Source organism: Anabrus simplex, chromosome 1 (assembly GCF_040414725.1).
Source record: "Anabrus simplex isolate iqAnaSimp1 chromosome 1, ASM4041472v1, whole genome shotgun sequence".
Taxonomy (NCBI): domain Eukaryota; kingdom Metazoa; phylum Arthropoda; class Insecta; order Orthoptera; family Tettigoniidae; genus Anabrus; species Anabrus simplex.
This window is the reverse complement of record NC_090265.1, coordinates 226,260,495-226,285,736: the sequence shown is the minus strand read 5'-3', so window position 1 is coordinate 226,285,736 and position 25,242 is coordinate 226,260,495. Positions and strand designations below refer to the sequence as shown.

General features: G+C 37.7%; 1 protein-coding gene across 1 annotated transcript in view; it reads left to right on the top strand.

Moving 5' to 3' along the window:
• Positions 1 to 25,242, top strand: part of Kul (Kuzbanian-like) — a 1,041,359-nt gene that overhangs the window by 957,391 nt on the left and 58,726 nt on the right. The window contains exon 7 of the mRNA XM_067141147.2: positions 16,397 to 16,525. Coding sequence (XP_066997248.2) covers positions 16,397 to 16,525 — 129 coding nt within the window. The remainder of the gene's footprint in view (positions 1 to 16,396; positions 16,526 to 25,242) is intronic.

Genomic DNA, 25,242 nt, shown 5'->3' with positions numbered 1-25,242 from the left:
ACTCCAATAGAGTCGGTCTTGCATAAATAATAAAAATCCTCAAAATTTCGATAATCCTCTGCGAACCATGTGACCTTGCCGCGGTGGGGAGGCTTGCGTGTCCCAATGATGCAGATAGCCGAGCCGCAGGTGCAACCATACCGGATGGGTATCTGTTGAGAGACCAGACTAACGAATGGTTCATCGAAAGGGGGGTAGCAGCCTTTCGGTAGTTGCAAGGGCGGCAGTCTAGATGATTGACTGATACGGCCTTGTAATAATACTCAACATGGCTTAGCTGTGTTGATACTGCTACACGGCTGAAAGCAACGGGAAACTACAGCCGTAACCACCTCCCGAGGACATGCAGCTCGCTCTGTATGAATGATGTACTGATGATGGCTTCCTCCCGGGTAAAATATTCCGGAGGTAAACTAGTCCCCCATTCGGATCTCCGGGTGGGGACTACACGAGAGGGGGCGATCATCAGGAAGATGGATACTGACATTCTGCGAGTCGGAGCGTGGAATGTTAGAAGTTTGAATCGTTGTGGTAGGTTAGAGAATCTGAAAAGGGAGATGGATAGGCTAAAGTTAGATGTAGTAGGGTATAAGTGAAGTACGTTGGCAGGAAGAACAGGATTTTTGGTCAGGCGATTACTGAATTATCAACACGAAATCAAACAGGGGTAATGCAGGAGTTGGTTTAATAATGAATAAGAAAATAGGGCAGTGGATAAGCTACTACGACCAGCATAGTGAAAGAATTATTGTCGCCAAGATAGACACCAAACCAATGCCCACCACAATAGTGCAGGTCTATATGCCTACTAGTTCAGCGGATGAAGAAGAAATTGAAAGAATATATGAGGAGGTAGAAGATTTAATACAATATGTCAAAGGTGACGAGAATCTAATTGTGATGGGAGACTGGAACGCAGTGGTAGGCCAAGGAAGAGAAGGTAGCACAGTAGGAGAATTTGGATTGGGACAAAGGAACGAAAGAGGAAGTCGGCTGGTTGAATTCTGCACTGACCATAATTTAGTCCTCGCCAATACTTGGTTCAAACACCACAAACGACGGCTGTATACGTGGACGAGACCTGGAGACACTGGAAGGTATCAAATAGACTTCATTATGATTAGGCAGAGATTCAGAAACCAGGTGTTGGATTGCAAAACTTTCCCAGGAGCAGACGTGGACTCTGACCACAACTTGTTGGTCATGAAATGCCATCTGAAATTGAAGAAATTGAAGAAAGGAAAGAATGCAAAAAGATGGAATCTAGACAAGTTGAAAGAAAAGAGTGTGATGGATTGTTTCAAGGAACATGTTGCACAAGGACTAAATGAAAAGGCCGAAGGAAACACAGTAGAGGAAGAATGGAGAGTCATGAAAAATGAAGTCAGTAGGGCTGCTGAAGAAATGTTAGGAAGGAAGAAAAGATCAACTAAGAATCAGTGGATAACTCAGGAGATACTAGACCTGATTGATGAACGACGAAAATACAAGAATGCTAGAAATGAAGAGGGCAGAAAAGAATACAGGCGATTAAAGAATGAAGTGGATAGAAAGTGCAAGGTAGCTAAGGAAGAATGGCTGAAGGAGAAGTGCAAGGATGTCGAAGGCTGTATGGTCCTGGGAAAGGTAGATGCTGCATACAGGAAAATCAAGGAAACCTTTGGAGAAAGGAAATCTAGGTGCATGAATATTAAGAGCTCAGATGGAAAGCCACTTCTAGGGAAAGAAGACAAAGCAGAAAGATGGCAGGAGCATATCCAACAGTTGTATCAAGGTAACGATGTAGATAATTTCGTTTTGGAACATGAAGAGGCTGTTGATGCTGATGAAATGGGAGACCCAATTTTGAGGTCAGAGTTTGACAGAGCTGTGAGTGACCTAAATAGGAACAAGGCACCTGGAATTGATGATATTCCCGCTGAATTACTGACTGCCTTAGGAGAAACCAGCATGGTAAGGTTATTTCATTTAGTGTGCAAGATGTATGAGACAGGAGAAGTCCCATCCGATTTTCAGCAGAATGTTGTTATACCTATTCCCAAGAAAGCCGGTGCTGACAGGTGTGAAAACTACCGCACTATTAGTTTAGTATCTCATGCCTGCAAAATTTTAACACGTATTATTTACAGAAGAATGGAAAAACAAGTTGAAGCTGAGTTGGGGGAAGATCAATTTGGCTTCAGAAGAAATGTAGGAACACGTGAAGCAATCCTGACTTTGCGTCTGATCTTAGAGGATCGAATCAAGAAGGACAAGCCCACGTACATGGCATTCGTAGATCTAGAAAAGGCATTCGATAATGTTGATTGGACCAGGCTATTTATGATTCTGAAGATGATAGGGATCAGATACCGAGAACGAAGAATTATCTACAACCTGTATAAAAATCAGTCTGCAGTGATAAGAATCGAGGGCTTTGAAAAAGAAGCAGCAATCCAGAAAGGAGTGAGGCAAGGCTGCAGTTTGTCCCCTCTCCTTTTCAATGTTTACATAGAACAGGCAGTAAAGGAAATCAAAGAGAAATTTGGAAAGGGAATCACAGTCCAAGGAGAGGAAATCAAAACCTTGAGATTTGCCGATGATATTGTTATTTTATCTGAGACTGCAGAAGATCTCGAGAAGTTGCTGAATGGTATGGATGAAGTCTTAGGTAAGGAGTACAAGATGAAAATAAATAAGTCCAAAACAAAAGTAATGGAGTGCAGTCGAACGAAGGCAGGTGATGTAGGGAATATTAGATTAGGAAACGAAGTCTTAAAGGAAGTAGATGAATATTGTTATTTGGGTAGTAAAATAACCAACGATGGCAGAAGTAAGGAGGACATAAAATGCAGACTAGCACAAGCAAGGAAGAGCTTTCTTAAGAAAAGAAATTTGCTCACTTCAAACATTGATATCGGAATTAGAAAGATGTTTTTGAAGACTTTTGTGTGGAGCGTGGCATTGTATGGAAGTGAAACATGGACGATAACTAGCTCAGAAAGAAAGAGAATAGAAGCTTTTGAAATGTGGTGTTACAGAAGAATGCTGAAGGTGAGATGGATAGATCGAATCACGAATGAAGAGATACTGAATCGAATTGGTGAGAGGAGATCGATTTGGCTAAATTTGACGAGAAGAAGAGATAGAATGATAGGACACATCTTAAGACACCCAGGACTTGTTCAGTTGGTTTTTGAAGGAAGTGTAGGTGGCAAGAACGGTAGGGGTAGACCAAGGTATGAATATGACAAACAGATTAGAGCAGATGTAGGATGCAATAGCTACGTAGAAATGAAAAGGTTAGCACAGGATAGGGTGGCATGGAGAGCTGCATCAAACCAGTCTATGGACTGATGACTCAAACAACAACAACAATCAACCAACTTCTCGACGATGTAGTTCTCGATTGATATATCGATTACGTTAGCATTTCATGCTTTTGGGCACCTTTGCCAACTTATTTATTATTTATTTGTGCCGAAGTACTACTACTACTACTAAACGTTTTCATTCCTCCCCTGAAGGGGCCTTGGAAAAACATCTAATTCCCTCCATGGGAACTTAGAATTTCCATTCGGAATTGCTAGGCGGGCAATATTTCCATTGTGGAGATTTATCTCACGTATGCAGACTGTGCCTCTTATAATGGGCTTCTGATAAGTTCACCTATGGCCCGCCCCACCCCTGGGGAATGAAAACGAGAATAGTTAGTTAGTTCACCTGCATACACCCCAGCGTCAGTGGGTAGGGTCTGACACATCCCACTCTGATGAGTCTAGTATCAGACCTAAGACGAAATGCTGGTTAATAGAGCAAATGCCTGGAAAGCCTTACATCTATCTGTTTTCAGTACCCAGTATTCAGGAGATAGTGGGTTCGAACCTCACTGTCGGCAGCCCTGAAGATGTTTTCCTTGGTTTCCCATTTTCTCACCAGGCAAATGCTGGAGCTGTACCTTAATTAAGGCCACGGCCGCTTCCTTCCCACTCCTAGCCCTTTCCTGTCCTATTGTCGCCATAAGACCTATCTGTGTCGGTGCGACGTAAAAACAACTTGTAAAAGGAAAAAAAATGGCTAGTGTACTCGAAGCAACTGAAGGAAGCTCTCTGCAAGTGTTGTGTTTTATTACCTCCTGTCACTGGCACTGTTCGGGGTGTTTTAGAATCATTCATAATTAGGCCATTCACAAAGTTTGAGGAAATACATGAGGACTGCCGAAAACATGTCACCATCAACATTCACAAAACTGCAACAGCCACTGCGAAGGCTTTTCTTGAATATGTGTCTATAGATGTTCAAGTGCAAACATTTCAACAAAACATAATCATACACAACAAGCAAATATAATCATTGATTTATTTCCTGTGTCGTTTTCTGCAGCACTCATGATATGCTTCTTACAGGAAAAGAAGCAGATGAAGGGATTTTCTTTTTCTTTGATCTGCTGAACTTATGAGTTGAATCTGTTGACAAAAAAATTGAACGATCACCTATAGAAACGTCATTGGAATGCAATGTATCCATTGCCAAAAATACAAAATGAATTGATACATTTGTGTGGCAAAGTTATTAGGGAGAGTGTAACAAATGATGCTAAGAAAGCAACGGCTTACGCAGTCTTAGCTGACGAAACAGCCTACATGTTTGGGAAAGAACAACTATCTATCAGCTCATGTTTCTGCAGTGAAAACCTAAGGAATATCCAAGAAGAATTCACAGGTTCTGTGGAACTGAAAACCCAAGATGCCCGCCCCATCCATCGCAGAAGCAACTGACAATTTTTTTAATTTTTTTTTTTTAGTCATAATTTTCCACCAGAAAATTGTGTAGGACTTGATTTTGACAGCTGCTCTAAAATGACAGGCAAAGAGGGTGGCATACAAGCGATTATAAGGAAGAAAATACTCTTGAGCATTATTTTTTTCACTGCTCAAACCACAAAATAAATCTTGTAGTTAAAGATGCAAATAATGTACCTGAAATTAGAAAAACTATTGCTACTGTAAAGGATACCATTAACTTCTTCAAGGAATCAACTGCCCATAGGAATCTGTGTCCCAATCATTTGCAAATGTGTGAAACTAGATGGTCTGAGAAATACGAAAGCATTCCAACATTCGCACAAAAATTTCCCCAGCTTGTCAACATACTGAATCAACTAACAATCAAAGAAAACTACACCATGAGGAAAATCAGCGTACCAGCTGCATTCAGCGATTACCAAATCTTCATTCATTGTTGCCCTAAGTACAACAGCAAAATACTCAGCAATATTGAAACCAGTGGTTAATGCCCAGCAAGCAAAAGAGCATGGATTTGGTCAGGGTGGGAGAGCACATTACCAGAAACATTGCCATCATTCACATACTTTTCTGAAGAAACTGTTTACTCCAAAAGCATTTGATCTAGCACACAACTATGAAGGATGAGTTCTCCACCTAATCAATGCTTTATTTTACATAACTAAGTGTCAATATTATTTACATAAAAGGACAGTACCGGTTTCAACCTGTAAATAGGTCATCTTCAGCTGTTGAAGAACCTGCTTAATAGTGACTGTATGGTACAGAATAAATACTACTAAAATTAAACAAGAATGCCATTAAAATAAACATGAATGCCACTATTCTAAAAAATACTTAAGGTTAAGATATATACATATGGTACAGTTTTGGGGGTTAGAGGGCTTTTTCCCTGGCCCCATGATCTCTACATATTTCAAAGTTTATATTTGCTGAGGTTGAAATTGGATACAATTCCAAGAGTTTATCAAGAATCACTGACATTTTGGTGTCAAGTTCGAATATCTATGTTAAATGCCAACACTATGTCCATCGGTTTTATGAGATGTTTCAAAGTGCATTGTTGGCAGCAAATATGCGGGGACATCATGTTCGTTAGAATAAGAGGTTCAGTAACCTGTTTACAGATACATAGCTTATTCTCAGTCTATATCAATGCTGAAAAACATGTTAGTGAATGCCACTATTCTAAAAAATCCTTAACGTTGAGATATATACATATAGTACACTTTTGGGGTTAAAGGGCTTTTATCCCATAATTTCTACATATTTCAAAAATTATATTTGTTGAGGTTGAAATTAGATACAATTCTTAGAGTTATGAAGAATCACTGACATTCTGGTGTCAGGCTTGGATATCTAATGTTAAATACCAACACTATGTCCAACGGTTTTATGAGATGATTCAAAGTGCATTGTTGGGCCGCAAATATGCGCGGACGTCATGTTCGTTAGAATAAGAGGTTTAGTAACCTGTTTACAGATACATAGCTCATTCTCAGACTATATCAATGCTGAAAAACATGCTAGTTTATATTTGACTTCCTTGTTGAGGTTTACGTTGCTGTGTGCGACATATTGAAATCAATGAAAGTGAGTTGTGGGTGCTCCCCTCTTCATACTTGTGTTCCCTCAGGTAAATTTAAAAAATGTGTGAGCTGGAGCATGCTGCACATTGTTGCATGTGCGTCTTGTGGCTGTCATAGCATTAAGAAAATACTCTTGAGATTATAGCTTTTCACAACTAAGTATTTATTTATTTTCCAGCTAGTCGTTACAATGATTGCCTAAGGCAATTTAATGGTTAAAAGTGGTACATGTTTCATATATTAAAAACATCTTCAGCTACATAACACTGTTTAGATGAAAAAATACATAAAATTGACAAAGTAATGCTTTAGAGGAAGTGTCCTTAAAATTAACATAAGATTTTATGTAATTATAGCATTTGATCTTTCAGCGTGATAGTTTTACCATTTGTTGTTAGGACAGCTGATACAACTGTGCTGTCTCACATTGCAGCATCATTTCAACTTATCAAAGAGCTTTTAGAATACTGTAGAAACTCTATTATCTGGAGATCTGGACGTGAAGAGCCTTTTTCTTTTCTTTGCTCCACTAATGTGTTACGTAAACTCTAAGGCTTCATAATTTTATTGTTCATAAATGTTTTACTGTATATACTGTACTGTATTGTACCTACTCACTACTCACACATGCTGTAAGCTACACACAAGCTTAGTGTCAATAGTGACATGAGACTGACAAGGTCGTACAATTTGAAACAACGGCCTTTTAATGAATGATGCACACATTCCCTTTATTGATGCTCTCACTATGCTGCACAACACAGTGTTCCACTTTTTAAAAGGACTAGCAAGTTTTATGTCAACCAAACGAGTTTTTAGACGAGAGGATTTTTCTACCTCAAAAATGTTTTTAATATGTCAATCATGATCATAGTATTTTAATTCCACACACTTCATCAGTGATTTAATTTGTTTGCATAAGTGTAATATTTGAGCTTGTACTGAGGATGGCCTTTAGATAGGCGAAAAGATGTATGGATATCGTCCCATCTAATATAGGTGGTTGTTTTGTATAGAAAAGGAGGATTCTATAAGACTTTTTATTTGTAAAGTGATAACCTTCAATACGGAATGAGATTTATAACACGCAATGTATATTGGGAAGACATCAGATAGAATAGGGAAACTAATGGACTCTCATGGGATAAAAGCCATATGTAGGCCAACAAAAGAACTCCAGGAACTACTTAGGTCTGCTAAAGACAAGCGCCATTTTCTCTCCACAGCAGGTGCCTACAAAATCCCATGCAGCTGCAGCCAGGTATATATAGGAACTACAAAACTCAGCATCACCATACGACTGAAGGAGCATAACAGACAAACCCGGCTGGGATAAGCAGGAAGATCATCAGTCACTGAACACTCGCTGCTTGCAGGTCATGACATACAGTACAGCAACACCAAAGTACTGTTAGCCTCACTATTTTATCATGCATTGAAACAATTGAAATCCTGAAGCACATCAACAGCTTCAGCCTTGAAGAGGAATCTGAATGGGTAAACAAAGCCTGGTTTCCAGTCTAAAAGCTTTAAATCCTGGAGGACACAATGGCCGCGGCAGACCAGAAAAAGCAATGGGTGATCAGTTGCTTGTCTCTGCCAAGGCAGATTGACCTACATCAGGCTCCTTAATGCTTCAATCATTGGCCGAAGAATAGCCAATCAGCGATCTCCCCTCCATCATGCCGGACCAATAGACGAGCAACGCACCATAGCCTGCACTATATAATGAGGTGGAATTGCAACATCACTCCATTCCACTGTGAGCTTCGCAGCTATCAAAGTCAGTCAGAACCCTTGATAATGCCAGGCACAGTCTTCAGTGAAATGTCGGGACCATTGCATGCTCCTGGACCATGGCGTACAAGCCCGGAAAATACTGACATGATCTGTAACGCGGCCATGAAAACCTAGATTGCTGTAGTTGATCATTTTTTTCTATGGATCCCTATTTATAATTAGTTCTGTCTTGTCTGTGTCTTCTCGGAACTTGACGTTTTGGGACATGATTGCAACTTCTTTAGAATAAGACTAAATATGCTCAGAAATGTCCAATTCATGCTTTATTCCAAGAACTACCCAAAACGAAAGACAGGAAAAAATATGACATTTCCTGAACATCTGGACCCTACTTATAATATTAACTTACTAATAAGAAGGCATGGTCCCAGTTCTTTAACAAAATATTAAAGACTACTGCAACTCCTGTCTAAAATACTTCTATTAAGAGACTGTTAAAATAGTCCTATTGCCATAAGACTGCTGTTTTCAGAACTAAACCAAATCCATTTAACGTACCTTTCTGTTCATAAGCAAATTCTATTCTTCAGTCACTTGCAGCAAACTTTCAATTGATTTCACTCCAAGATCCAAAAGCTGTTTCTGCTGTGTTTAGTTTCCTGCATATGTCTTAGTTGGTTTATATGCAGGAAACAGTCTTTCAGTTGTTGCAGTAGACACTGATAAGTGAAGCCAATAGATAAAGCTGCAGCATTGATTTTCCAAGCGCTGAAGTCACTAATATCTTCAACAGCTGAAAGGTGAATTATTGGAAAATTTGTTTGACCTGTACGCAGTCCACTCAGTTATTACTTATTATTACTATCATCATCACTATCTTCATCATCTTTGTGCTGTTTATAGAATATTTAGACAGGCATGTGTGGCATTAAGAAGTTACTGTGCATTAAACTGGAGAAGGGAACTGTTTGAACACCCTAATGAAGGCTTGGCTCCTTATTTCTCATGCCTCGTTGGTGCCAGAAAGAGCCCTTGTTTCTGGGTGTTCTGGTTTGTGTTTGGAGAGTGTGGGAAATTTTCCACCCTCATGTAAAAAGATGTGCAGTCTGCTCTAGTTGAAATTCTGCATGTTATTGGTTGATTGGTTCCATTGTTATGAAAGGGTGACACGTGCAAACTGGGGGTGTTTATATCCTAAGATGTGAAATTAGCATTTCAAATTCGCATCTTGGTCTCAATCAGAGCAGATGTCTTTCATTCAAATTCTTGCTCCACAGGGGAGTCTGGGCTGAAGGGATAAGTTAAATTTTATTTTCGTTATTGTATCTTGAATTAACTTGTTTCTTTTGCAGGAATTCTACAGGGCAGTCTCGCATCTTCATTGATTTAATTTAGGGGAATAGCACTTTTCAGTGCAGAGTTTAATTGGGAGCAAGTAACCTTACCATATAATTTGTAACTTTAAATCCATGTTATTGTATTTTTTTTGTTTGCCTGTTTCCGGTAGAATGGGATTAGCCCACATCGTAAGGGAATCTTCAATTCCAAAATAGGTTTACAATTGGATATGCTGCTGCATCACGATACGTATCCATTATATGGGAGTACTTGCATGATCATGTTTTCAGGATCCCCTTGATGTTCTTTTAATTAATACCTTTTGCTATCTTCCTTGCTTTAACCATTAATTTGTTGTGTTTTAAAATACCCCTTTGATGATAATAATTTAAACCAGATGGTAATTAGCATCATTAGGACACCACTCGATTTCTGAGGGCAGGACTACCAACCCTCACATGTCTGTGAGTATGGCTGTCAGTTTGATTGGTTGGCTTCAGTGTTTTCAAAGGCAGTATCTTAATGTAATATTTATTGTATTTAGAGTCTTAGACCTCAATGTTCCCCTTATTTGTAAGGCAGGTGCCAATTCTGGATTAATAATATACCATATCTTCAAATCATTTTGCAAATGTCAACGAGCACTCAGTGTCAAAGGTACCCATTAATATAGTTAAGCTATGCATGTTTCAACATCAATTTTTTGAAGGTTATTAAGGAATATTGTTAATAAACAGTATTTTAAGGAACCTGATTGTTTTGCTCAAGAGTGCATCACCAAGTTATGTTCTCAGCAGGGTTGTCCAGCATCTTCCACATCCTGTTGTCCGTCTGTTCAAATTGCCTTTAGTTGTTCTTGCGTTTGTGTCTTTTGTTTATCTTTCCTTTGTTTGATTATTATTTTGTTTATTTGTATTTTGTAACACAATGATGATGATCATAATCATCTTTTAATAATCTTTACAATGCAGTATGTAGCAGAGTAGACAGAAGTATTTCTTTTGCAGGATTTGGAAATACTGGATTAACTGATTTTTCAGATGTATGGAACTTCATCGAAGTAGCGACAATTATTTTCAAGTAGGCTTTTAAAACTATCGGTAGCTCCATCCTCTAAACCACATTTAAGACCCATCAATTTATACATAGTCAGAAAAACTGAAATCTCTGAAGCATTAAGAACATTTTGCAATTTGGTGTATAATTGTATTTTATTATTGTTATCAGTGGTCAGCAATGACTTCTGATATACATGTTTTAAAATTAAAACAGCATTGCATTTTTCACTTCTTACACAGATGATTAGGTGTCACTTTTCATTGCCAGCTCCTTGGTATAGGAGTAACATGCCTGCCTCTTACCTGGAGGCCCTAGGTTTGATTTCCGGCCAGTCCAGGGATTTTAATCCTAGACTGAGGCCTACAACAGGGTTTACTCGGCCTTGTGAAACAGAGTAAGAAGCTGTCTGATGTGAGAGTCAATAAACATTGTCAAAAAGGCAGAATGATAGACTAAGAATGTTGTCACGCTGACCATGTGGCACTCCAGTATCTACAGGCCATCTTGCTGGGCAGCAATCATCTTGGCAGACCAGGGCCCCATTGGGTAGTTGCACCATGAATTTGTTTGTTACTCACTTTTCAAATCCTGAATTTACGTCTATTAAGGTGTAATTCTATGCAGTAAATGTCCAAAATGTTTTATCTATATATATAAAATAACATGTCCTGACTGACTGACTGACTGATTGACTGACTGACTGACTGACTGACTGACTGACTGACTGACTGACTGACTGACTGACTGACTGACTGATTCATCATTGCTGAGCCAAAACTACTGGACGTAAAGAAATTAAATTTTGAGGATACATTTATATTAGGGTGTTGGTGGTCACTAAGGAAGGATTTTATGGTATTCTGTCGCTAAGGGGGTGACATTTTTAAATGTGGATATCTATATCTCAAAAACTTAAAAGTTTACAGACATAAAAGTTGGCATTTGAAATCTCCTTTAAAAATAAAGAAACATGTTCTTTTTTTTTTTTTTTTTTTTTTTTTTTTGCAAAATCCCATTAAGGGGAGTGTAAAAACGGTGAAAAATTGGTTGAATACCTGAAGATGTTATAGACATCAAAATTGGTATTTGCAATCTCCTTTAAAAATAAAGAAATAGGGCGTGAACGGGAGTGACAAACGGGGTGGAATTTGAAAAAAAGTATCTAGGCCTATAATATATCTCAGACACTTACCATGTTTATTCATTCCCATTCATATCCTAAAAGCAAGGCCTTGTCGCTGCAACCACATTTGTCTCTCATCTGCTGAGCGTTTCAGATCAACATATTTTTTCAAATTCAGCCTGTCCATCACGGCATCCAGATACTTCTTCCTCGGTCTTCCTCTTCCCTTCTTACCCAGAACTTTTCCTTCCATCAGAGTCGTGAGGAATGTGTTATGTCGACGTGTGTGGCCAAGGAATTTGGTTTTCCTCTTTTCTATAGTGTTGACCAATTCCCTTGTTTCGTTTATTTCCTTAAGGACCCTATTGTTTGATTTTTTCTCTGTCCAACTAATTTTCAGCATCCTCCTCTATATCCACATTTCCATTGCTTCCAGGCGTTTTATATCCTATTTTGCTAAGACCGATGTTTTGCAACCATACAACAAAACACTCCACACAAACATTTTGGCAAATTCTTTCCTAATTTTCATGTTAATGTTCCTGCTTGTCAGAAGCTGTTTCTTGTTACTGAAGGCTTGTTTAGCTAGAGCAATCCTCCTCCTGATTTCCGTAGTGCACCTGTTGTCCTGAGTGATAATGCTTCCCAAGTAGCAAAATTGACTTACTTGTTGTACTTTTTCATCGCCTACCTTAATGTTTATTGGTATTTCCTCAGTTGATTTCTTGACAACTAATATTTTTGTTTTCGAGGTGTTCAGTTTCAATTTTGATTCTTGTAGTGTTGATGTTAAAACTCGTAGCATTTTACTTATTTCCCTCTCTGAATCTGCAATTAATGCAATGTCATCAGCAAACCTTATACAGTGGATTTGTTGTCCATTAATTTTGATTCCTTTGGTTTTCTGCTTAAGTTTTGATATGGCCTCCTCAATGAACATGTTGAACAAAAATGGAGATAGTGCACAACCTTGTCTCACTCCCCTTCTAATGGATGCTGTCTTAACATTACCATTGATTTCTATTGTTGTGCTTTGATTTTTGTACAGGAGTAAAATGAGTCTTCTGTCCCTCCAGTCCAGTCCTATATTCTTCATGTTCCTAAAGAGTTGTTTCCAGTTTACTTTGTCAAAGGCTTTCCCTATATCCACAAATGCAATGTATGTTTTCCTGTTAACACTTAGTCTTCTTTCTAGAATAGTTCTTAATGCTAGAAGAGCTTCTCTTGTTCCCTTCCCTATTGTAAAACCAAACTGATCCTGCGATGTATATTGTTCAATTTTCTTTTTAATCCTGTTCTTAATTACATTAAGCAGTATTTTGGATGCGTGCAATAGCAGTATTAGTGTTCTATAGTTGGAACAGTCAGTAGCATTTCCTATCTTTGGTAAGGTAACTGTCCTACTTTTAGTAAGGTCTCCAGGGATTTCACCATTGTAATAGCATTTCGCAATGATGTTATACAGTTGTTGTTTCATTCTTTCTCCTATTCCCTTGAGAAGTTCTGCTGGTATGCCGTCCGGTCCGGTTGCTTTCTTGTCCTTTAGTTGTTTTAGTGCTAGGTCAAATTCTTCCCATGTGATTATTGGGCCTATATTGTCTTCTTCCACCATCTGTTCAGGTTCAAGATAGTCTTGAATTGCCATTACTTCTTCATCCCAGTACAGGTCTTCAAGATATTCCTTCCAGCGTTCTGCGATATCTTCACTATCGATAAGTACTTGCCCATTCTCTTCCTTTATAACTGAACTTCTTGTTTTGGGTTTATATTGGAGTGATTTGATCATGCCATATGCTCTATCTGTTCTTCCTCCTATTATATCATTCTCTATAGTCTGCGTAATTTCCTTCATCCATACTTCTTTTGCCTCCCTACATTTTGTCACAATGAGATTCTTTGTTTTTCTGTACTGATCATGGCTTAATGCTGTGTTTATCTTCCTATACTGGTTTCGTTTCAGAATAAGGTCTAATATCTCTGAGTAATCCATGGTTTTCTTGGCTCTAGTCTTCTATTACCTAAAGTTCTATGTGCTATCTCAGAGATTCCTTGTTTCATCATTTCCCAGTCCATATCACAATTATTATATTCCATGAGTGCATTTGTATCCTCTGCATATTTCTGTTTAATTTGTTTGTTTTGCAATCTGTTTAAATCCCATCTGACTTTCTTCCTTCTGATTATCTTTTTAAGTCTGAAATTGCATTTTGCCATCACAAGTGTGTGATCACTGTCCACTTCAGCGCCAGGGTAGCTGTGGCTTGATTTGATTTGATTTCTATACCTAGCTTTAACTAATATGAAATCAATTTGGTATCTTTGCATGTCTCCGGGACTTTTCCAGGTATATCATCTTCTCAAAGGCACTTCAAACATGGTGTTAGTTAGTACCATATCATACTGTTCGTAAAAATCTAGTAGCCTTTCACCTCAGCTGTTTCTCTTTCCCAGTCCAAATTTCCCTATCCCCATTCTGTCTGGTTTTAAGCCAACCACAGCATTGAAATCTCCCATAATCACCAAATTTTCCTTGTCATCAATTAGTTTTAGTAGCTCATCAAGACACTCATACAGCTCTTCAACCTCATCTTCATTACTGTTTGATGTTGGAAAGTACACTTGTATAATGATCATATCCCTAGGTTTTGCTTTGATCTTCACCATCAGTATTCTGTCATTTACATGATAGGTGTTCTCAATATTCTTTGCCCAGTTCTTCCCAAGAATTAGTCCCACACCGCATTGACCAGGTATTGTTCCTCCGCTATAGATGATCCTAAATGCATCACTAATGAAATCACCATTTCCTTGCCATCGTGTTTCACAAAGTCCTAAAATATCAATATTATTAACTTCCATCACTCTTTTTACCTCTTCTAACTTCCCAGGTGTCATTAGTGTTCTGACATTCTACGTTACGATTCTCATCTGTTTTTTCTGTCCTTTGCAAGGATTTCGCTGACTGACGACCTGGGAAGCCTTGCAAGTCTCTCTTCCCCTGCCGGATCTTGAGTTCCAAAGCTCATGATCAATAATCATTTGCTCAAGTAGAGACGATTGCATGGTTGCATTACAAGGGATAATAATGCAGTGGTTTCCCGTTGCCTTCTGCATCCCAATGCCGTTGACCAAAACAAGTCGGTTCATCCGCCTTTAGGACCAATTTCTCACCCCATGGGCAATAGGGTGCCTGGAACCTCCACCCGCTCATCCACCCTACGAAGAGAGTGTTGGCACTTGGCAGAGGGGATCTCCTTATACCGGGAGACATTCGGTCCCATCATTCGTTAGCCGCCTGTATGTAATAACAGTCATTACATACATTCGTTGCCCCCTCTCTACCACGGGGAGGTGAATGCCTGGAATTCTCCATCATTGTAACTAGGACCATAGAGGCATTTCCTAGTTCCTCAGGATCTTGAAAACTGGTATTTGGAATCTCCCGCAAAAGTAAAGAATCATAGATAATTTCTTTTTGGAAAATCCACTTAAGGGAAACTGAAAAAGGGGGTGAATTTTTAAAATGGGCATATCTACAGAACATCTCAAAAACTTAACATGTTAAAGATGTGAAATTTGGCATTTTTAATCTTTTAAAAATAAAGAAACATGTATTTTTTGTTTTTGTAAGAAACTACAAAAGGGAGGGGGGTAAAAAGGACTGAAAAGGGGGTTGAATTTTTTTATTAGGATAGTGATATCTCAAAAATTAAAGATGTTACAGATGTGAAGATTGGTCTTTGGAGTCTTCTTTAAAAATAAAGAAATATGCATTTATTTTTCTCAGAAAATCCACTTAAAGGGGGCGAAGGAATTGAAAAATGAGTTGAATTCTTTGTATGAGGATGCTTATATCTCAAAAACTAAAGATGTTGCAGAAGCGAAAATTGGTATTTGGAATCTCCTTTAAAAATAATGAAACATGAATTCTTTTGTTTTTGGAAAATCCACTTAAAGGGGTGAAAGAATTGAAAAATTAATTGAATTATTTGTATGAGGGTACTTAATCTAAAAAATATAAAGATATTACTGACATTAAAACAGGTAAGTGGAATATCTTTTAAAAATAAAGAATCAGGCATTTTTGGGGGAAAATCAACTTGGGAGGAGGGGAGGAGTTGAATTATTTTTATGAGGATAAATATATCTCAGAACTGAAGATGTTAGCGTCATGATAAATGGTATTTGGAAGATCCTTTATAAATAAAGGAACACGTATTTTTTGTTTTCGGAAAATTCACTTAAGTGGGGAATGAGAAAGGAAGTGAAAAACGTTGAATTCTTTTTATGGAGAAACTTATATCCCAAAAACTGACGGTTACAGACGTGAAAGTTGGTATTTGGAATCTGCTTTAAAAATAAAGGAACACATATTTTTTTGTGGGAGGAATGAAGTTAACGGGCAGGGGGTGGGGTGAAAAATGAATTGTATTCTTTTTATGAGGATACTTATATCTCAAAAACTAAAGATGTTACAGATGTGAAAATTGGTATTTGGTATCTCCTTTAAAAATAAAGAAAACACGCATTTTTCAGTGGGGAGTGGTGATCTAATATTTATCTTTGACATGTCAGAAAACTTCCTTGTTTTTAGATTGGGCCATCCTGGAAGATTTTCAGATATCTAATAACTCTTGTCAGGTACCGGTACTTCCCTGACTTCTATGGTGTATTATGTGTGCTTTAATGCTGATGAAATTGTGTTTATGGCATTTTAAAATTTCATTTCATGTTTATTAACATGGAATTTGATTTTTTAACAGTTATACCGAGGCAGTATGAAGAGCTTGAACACTGGGATTGTGACACTGCTCAACTATGGGAAACATGTACCACCAGCAGTATCTCACGTTACTTTAGCACATGAGATTGGTCACAACTTTGGCTCTCCAGTAAGTATGATTTATAAATTAATTTAAATCATTCCACATCATTGTTTTCTGCCATGTTTGGCCTTAGGTTTCTGCTATTATAACAACAATTATTTTCCAATTCATTAACCTCTCTTGCAGTCATATCATGATAACATAAGTATTATAAAAATTATAAGTGTTGTGGACATTATTAGGTTCTCGAGGCCTCTTAAAACAATAGTTATCAACACAACCACCGCCACTACTGCACTTGTGCATGGAAGCCATTTACAAGCAAGTTCTGTGTGATTGCTTCAGATTTCTTTCCTGCTAAGTCAGGATTCATGCAGATTGTGATTATTCAATCTTAACTAGTCAGAGAGAAAAAACATCAAAGACAAGAAGTAGGAATGCAGAACAGGATCACTGCAAGGAATAACTGGCTAGTGTGTACATAGAGAGTAAAGTGAAGGGTAGATCAGGACAAACAAGAAAACACAGGAGACAGGTAGAGACTCTGCATCTTAACACAGTGCCATTTTTTAGATGGCTCTCCCACTCACAACCCCTCCTCCCAGTCTGTCTGTTGTAAGAGCCTGGTGACCTTGTATCTGCTTTGCAGCTTCATCAGGTATCCTCGCTAATAGAGAGAACAGATGTGGGAGGACATTCTTTAGAAATTTCCCTTCTTAATATGGGAAGTGTAGGATGAGGAGAAAGCTGATGCCTCCCTTCTCTATCTGTTAGTGTGAATTATTATTATTATTATTATTATTATTATTATTATTATTATTATTATTATTATTATTATTATTATTATTATTATTATTAAATAATAACACTTCATCATTATCTTCTTCTTCTTCTTCTTCTTCGCATTTATCCTGCTTAATTTTAGGGTCTGCTGTTCTACACTTCCTTTTCCACTTGATGCGGACTTGTGCATCTTCAGGAGAGACTTTCGCCACATGCATGTCCTCTCACAGAGCAGTCGAGCCAGCGCTTCTTTGGTCCCCCACGTGGTTTGTGACCCTCAGGACTTAAGTTTAATGCCCTTCTCGCAACTCAAGAACCGTTTCTGCATACCGCGTTATTTAGTTAATGGAGCAACAACTAACATTCTGGTGATAACTTGAATTCAGTGGCGAAGCATGCTAGTATCCACTGTTACCACTGGTAACAGTTTGAAAATATAAAAATCTAATATTCTTTAATATTAATATTTAATATTTTTGTTTCTTCACCTGGATGTGTTGTGAGAACTCTAGTGCAGCAGTTTGCCTGTGCTAAGCAGGACCCCTTTCCCCTCGACACTGAGATGTATCCTACTACATTCTCTGGTCGTGTTACCACAGTGGAAAGTGGAAACAAAAGCTTATAACGTCGGTGCCGAGCTGTTCCATCCATTTGTTTTGCCGCGCTCAACATTGCATTGTTATATTATTGTGTTATTGTTTTCTATTATAATACAATGTGACCTCTCTTGTTAAAGTGTGAATTTATATTTAATTTACGTTAGGTAAGGATAGCCTATAGGACTGCACAATGCATTAAACATTCAAATGAATGCTGTCGCTTCCACCTTGAAAATAAGTGAGTTGGTGGGCTCAGAATGTTTGTGTATAATAGAAAGCTTAATGAGCACGCCATTTTCGCTAAGAACTTTTGAAGAAAAGAAAAACATAATTGAAAAAGGTAGACCCACTCCTTCTCTTAAAAATTTATTCAGGGAATAGCAAAGAACAGTACAATATTTTCATGATTTGTGGTACATAAATCTGGACTGGTTATGTGGTTGTGCAAAAATGAATAAACAGTACCGTTGGCCATGTATTTGATTTTCATCAGAAAATAATGCTTGGAATAAAGATGGTGTGCACAATTTAGAAAGTTTCAGAGTTTTAAACAGACACCATGAGGTGTCTCAAGCACACAGCAACGCTGTTGCTGATATGATTCAGTTCAGAAGGTCCAGAATAGAGTTCTATTTGAATACAGCTTACAGAAAGAAACTTGATGAGCATAATAAGCTAGTAAAAAACAACAGATGTATTGTCAGAACTTTAATAGATACTGTGTGTTTTCTTTCAAAGCAAGGATTACCTTTCAGGAGTCATTGAGAAACTGAAGAATCCGAAAACAGAGGTAATTACAGGGAGTTACTAGCATTAATTGCTAAGAAAGATGACGTGTTTTGGCACCATTTAGAAACATCTACAGTTTTCTCAGGACTTTCACCTGATATACAAAATGATATTATTGAAGCCATAGCTACTTTTATGACCAGCGAGATTAAAGACGAGGTTAAGAAGGCAAACTATATTTCCGTTATTTTGGATGAAAGTACAGACGTTTCTAACATAGCACAACTCTTGACTGTATTTAGGTATGTTAGTCCTGAAGGCGAAATTCAAGAGAGATTTTTGAGATTCAGTAATGTAAGCAGTGACCGTTCTGCTGTTTGTCTCTCTAAACATCTCTTTGGTATGTTACAAGAATTTCAGTGTAGTGAAAAGTTAGAAGAAGAAACATTTGATGGTGCAGCAGTGATGGCAGGACAGCACAGTGGGTTGCAGAAGTTAGTCAGGGATAAATATGACCGGACTATATTTGTTCACTGCTATGCTCGTAGGCTCAACTTGGTATTACAGCAATCTGTTAACCACATCAAGGAATCCAAAGTATTTTTTCAGACCTTGTCCGGGTTAGCAGGGTTTTTCATCATCCCCTAAAAGGGCCGCTGCTCTTGACAAAGTAACACAGAGACGATTACCAACAGTAACGCCTATGTGATGGATATATGCTGGTAGGCTCATTGAAGTTGTGTACTCTCGCTATACAGATCTCCTTGAATTCTTCAGAGAAATGAAAGAACGCAGACGAATGGGATGCTGGAACGAGAATTCAAGCTAAGGGTTACTATGTTACCCTGAAAGACTTTGATTTCTATTTCCTATTAAATTTATTTGCTGAAGCGCTTCCTCAATCTGAAGTTCTGTATCAGATCCTTCAGAAGAAAATATGTGATATTGCCTTTTGCTCCAAAGAGATCCAGCAATTTAAAGTGTTTTTGCAGATAACCAGAAATAATTTTGAAACTATCTGGTCAAAATTGCAAGACAATGAAGGGAGGCAAGATTACCCTCAAAAGTGCCAGAGAATTGAGTTTATAGGAACAAAGAAAACATCGTATCTCTGATTGTATTTGGAAATAATTGACATCATATCCATGCAACTATCAGATAGATTTTCTGATATTAACAAGCTGGAGTTCCTTCAGTTAATTGATATTGACCAGTTTAACAATTTCACAAATGAGTTCCCGAACAGTGCCTATCAGTTGTTAGTGAGGACCCATGGACGAAATTTTGACTGCATGAAACTTAAAAGTGAACTGTCTGTCCTCTACACGAAGCCACACCTTGTGAAAAATAATGCATATGACCTCTACCAATATTTGCACACCACTGGTCTTAAAAAAGCATATCCAGAAGCAACAAAATTGATTGACTCATTCTCACCATCCCGGCAACTAGCGCTTATGCTGAAAGAAGCTTCTCAGCCTTAAAAAGGAAAAACACCTGCCAAAGGAATTCACAAGTATGGGACAGACTCTCTGCATTTTCTTTGATTGCGATTGAGAAGAAACTTCTGTGTGACTTAATGAAGAGCCCTATTTCTAAGATGCTGTGATAGATATTTTGATGCCACAACATGCCGTTGTATCGACCTGAAGTACAAATAGGAAATACTGAAGTAGCCTTGAAGCTCCGTTATAAATTAATTTTAAACTTTATGTTTATGAGTGCATGTGTAGCCTGATGTGAACTATTTTCAGTGAGTGCATAAGCAAGACTGTTAGTCTCTATGATGTTGATGCTCACTAGTGTTTAATATATTATGTGCCATTTCATCATTTTCAAATGATGTTATCTTATACAAATGTAATACCAATTATCAAGTCTTTCACTTTTATGAAATGACATCTGTACTGCTCATAAAAATGCTGCAGTGTGAGTGACAATATACTCTCAAAAGGAGTGTGGTAACACTTTTCAAAACATCTCGCATCTCCACTGCTTGATGTCTATTGGACTAACATAGAAAGTTCTCCATAGACAACTTTCACAGAGCCCTCTATCAGGCTGGCATAGGAAGTTCAACGGGGACAACTTTCAAAGAGCCATCTACCGTTGAATTAAGTTAACAGCAATGACCTAATCATTGTATCATTTAAATAAATGGCTATTTTATTCAAATAAAGGACTTGATGAAATAAATATTACTAATCAAAGGCAGGCATTTATACAAGTGGAGGCACATGCTTCCCCTTGTGCACCGTCACTGTGTTGTCCTACATAAGAGGCTTGCAGTGGTGTCTCAACGGCGTACTTACACCAGCGTCTTGGAAAGGTGTAGCATTCCAACTGATGAGCCCACTGCTACACTGGGGTGAAATGATGGTAATTTCATGATTGAAATATCCTAAAGACTTAAAGAGCTTAAATGAAATAAATAATATTTTTCTTGTAATCCTGAGATGGAGAACTTTCTTTTGATGTATAGTACATAGCTGTTAGTATTGCAGTTTTCTCACAATATTGTGTTACACATTCAAATTATATATATATACTAGCAAGATACCCGTGCTTCGCTACGGTATTATACTGAAATTTATAATTGAATGCTTATTGTTTTAGATATATAATCCGCCGAAATTCGCAATCTGGCTCGTTTTCTGCGAGAATCCACCAAAATTCCCGATCTGACTCGTTTTCTATTTGATTACGGCATGTTTCCTCCCATTTTTCAATCGTCCTTTCCAGCAATCGATTTCGTACTTCCCGGGCTAAGCTCAGGTATTCCTCCCGGTCGGTTGAGTCCGTATATCTTTGCCATCTTTTCCTATAATCATTTTTAATATGGATAAAATCCTTCAGGAGATCCGGCGTGGTGTCATATTGGGTGCCTTGGCGGCACCGAACCCGCGGCCGGACTGCATTCTTAGTCATTACCCGTCCAGGAGCCGTTTCCAGCACGGTCCGCACATTTGACGACGGCCCGGAAGATTATTATTATTATTATTATTATTATTATTATTATTATTACTATTATGTGTTGCTGGAATGGCTGATGACAGGGAAAGCCTGAGTATCCGGAGAAAAACCTGTCTCGCCTCCGTTTTGTCCAGCACGAATGTCACATGGAGTGACCGGGATTTGAACCACGGAACCCAGCTGTGAGAGGCCGGCGCGCTGCCGCCTGAGCAACGGAGGATCCTTATAAGTATATTAAGAACAGTAAAATCAATTGGTCTCACCTCCTTCTACACCCCACCGCCGTTAAGTTTATTTACCGCCACCCACCCCAAAAAAAATATTAAAAGAAGGCTTGTTTCTTTATGTTTGAGGGAGATTCTAAACACCAATGTTCACGTCTATTACCTTCAGTTTTGAGATATAAGTATCCCCATAAAAATAATTTACTTTTTTCACTACATTTCACACTACCCTTCCCCCCTAAGTGAATTTTCCCGCAAAAAATATTTGTTTCTTTAATAGTAAAGGATCTTCTAAATACCAATTATCACGACTCTAACTTCTTCAATTTTTGATTTATGTGTCCTCATGAAAGGAATTCAACTCCTTTACACTCCCGCCCTCCAAGATGGTTTCGCCCCCAAATGCGTTTTTTTGTTTTTAAAGGAGATCCAAATACGAATTTTCACATCTGTAACAACTGTAGTTTTTATTAGATGTATGTATTCTCATACAATTAAGTCAATTTTTCAATTCTTTCACCCCCCTCACCCCCCCCCCCTCTTCGTTGGATTTTCCGTGAATGAGTGTTTCTTTACTTTTAAAGCAGATTGCAAATATCAAATTTCACGGCTGTAACATCTTCATTTTTGAGATATCAGTAGCCTAATTAAAAGAATTCAACACCATTTTCAGTCACTTTTACCCCCCCTCCCCCCCGCTCCACACAAGTGGTATTTCAGAAAACTAAAAATACACGTTTCTTTATGTTTAATACAGATAAAAATACCATTTTCCACTTCTGTAACATGTTAAGTTTTTTAGATATACTGTAAAAATTCTCATTTTAAAATTTCACCCCTTTGGAATTCCCCTTAAGTGGAGTTTCCAAAAACAAATCACCTATGTTTCTTTACATTTACAGGAGATTTCAAACACCCACTTTTTATGCCTGTAACATTTTACGTTTCAAGATATTCTGTAGATATAGTCTTTCAAAAAATTCACCCCAATTTGTCACTCCTGTTTAACCACCATTAATTGGATTTTCCAAAAACTAAAAAATACATGTTTCTTCATTTTTAAAGGAGATCCCATATACAAATTTTCAGTTCTGTAATATCTTTCGTTTCTGAGATATATGTATCCTCATTAAAGGCATTCAACAAATTTTTCACCCTTTTACACCCCTCCCATTGGGATTCAGAGGAAACAAAAAAATACGTGTTCCTTTATTTTTAGAGGAGATTCTAACTACCAATTTTTACATCTGTAAATATTAAAGTTTTAAGATGTAGACACACTCATTTTAAAAAATTCAGCCCCCCTCCTTTTCACCCCCCCAATATTTGCATTTTCCAAAAACGAAAAAATACGTGTTTCTTTACTTTTTAAAGTAGATCCCAAATACCAATTTTCAGGTCTGTAATATCTTCAGGTTCTGAAATATAAGTAGCCTCATTACAGGCATTCAACCCATTATTCACCTTTTTACACCCTTCCTATTGGGATTTTCCGAAAACAAAAGAATACATGTTTCTTTATTTTTAAAGAAGATTCTAAATACCAATTTTTACGTCTATAAACTTTAAAAGTTTTGAGACATAGATACACTCATGTTAAAAAATCACCCCCTTTTCACCCCCCCCCCCATAATTAGATTTTCCAAAAAAAATACATGTTTCTTTATTTTTAAAGGACATCCCAAACACAAATTTTCAGGTCTGTAATATCTTCAGGTTCTGAAATATAAGTAGACTCATGATAGGCATTCGACCCCTTTTTCAACCTTTTCCACCCTTCCTATTAGGATTTTCCGAAAACAAAATACACGTGTTTCTTTATTTTTAAAGGAGATTCTAAATAACAATTTTCACATCTATAACCTTTAAAAGTTTTGAGATATAGATACACTCATTTTAAAATATTACCCCCTTTTCACCCCCCTTAATTGGATTTTCCAGAAAAAGAAAACACGTGTTTCTTTATTTTTAAAGGAGATCCCAAACACCAATTTTCAGGTCTGTAATATCTTCAGTTTCTGAGATATAAGTAGCCTCATTAAAGGCATTCAACCTCTTTTTCACCCCTTTTCACTCCTCCTATTGCGATTTTCCGGAAACAAAAAAAGACGTGTTTCTTTATTTTTAATGAAGATTCTAAATACCAATTTTCACATCTGCAAACTTTAAAAGTTTGGAAATACAGATTCACTCATTTAAAAAATTCACCCCCTTTTCACCCTCCCATTAATTGGATTTTCCAAAAACAAAAAAATACGTGTTTCTTTATTTTTGAAAGAGATCAAAAGTACAAATTTTCAGGTCTGTAATATCTTCAGTTTCTGAGATATAAGTACCGGTATCCTGAAAAAGGCATTCAACCCATTTTTCCCCATTTTCACCCTTTTTCACCCCTCCTATTGGGATTTTCTGAAAACAAAAAAATACGTATTTCCTTATTTTTAAAGAAGATTCTAAATACCAATTTTTACATCTGTAAACTTTAAAAGTTTTGAGATATAGATACACTCATTTTAAAATTTCACCCCCCTTTTCACCCCCTTAGCGACGGAATATCCAAAAATCCTCTCTTAGCGAGCACCTACATCTTAATATGAATATATCCCCAAAATTTCATTTCTTTATGTCCAGTAGTTTTGGCTCGGCGATGATGAATCAGTCAGTCAGTCAGGACAAGTTATTTTATATATATATAGATTATCTGGATGACCTTTATTATTACAGTGTTTGTATAAATCTGTTTAATTGTTTTCATTTGGATGTGTGATTGTGATAGGTGACACAAACCCTCATTCCATTAATCAATCAATCACTTCTGATCTGCATTTAAGGCAGTCGCCCAGGTGGCAGATTCCCTATCTGTTTTTCTCCTAGACTTTTCTTAAATGATTGCAAAGAAGTTGGAAATTTATTGAACATCTCCCTTGGTAAGTTATTCCAATCCCTAATTCCCCTTCCTATAAACAAATATTTGCCCCAGTTTGTCCTCTTGAATTCCAACTTTCTCTTCATATTGTGATCGTTACTACTCGATAGCTGCAGTAGCTTAAGTGCGGCCAGTATCCAGTAATCGGATGATAGTGAATTCGAGCCCCACTGTCAGCAGCCCTGAAAATGGTTTTCCGTGGTTTCCTATTTTCTCACCAGGCAAATGCCGGGGCTGTACCTTAACTAAGGCCACAGCCGTTTCCTTCCACTTCCTAGGCCTTTCCTATTCCATCGTCGCCATAAAATCTATCTGTCTCGGTGCGATGTAAAGAAAGCAAAAAACCCCCTACTTTTAAAGACACCACTCAAACTTATTCGTCAATTGATGTCATTCCACGCCATCTCTCTACTGACAACTCGGAACATAGCCTTTAGCCAAGCAGCTCGTCTCATTTCTCCCAAGTCTTCCCAGCCCAAACTTTGCAACATTTTTGTAACACTACTCTTTTGTCGGAAATCACCCAGAACAAATCGAGCTGTTTTTCTT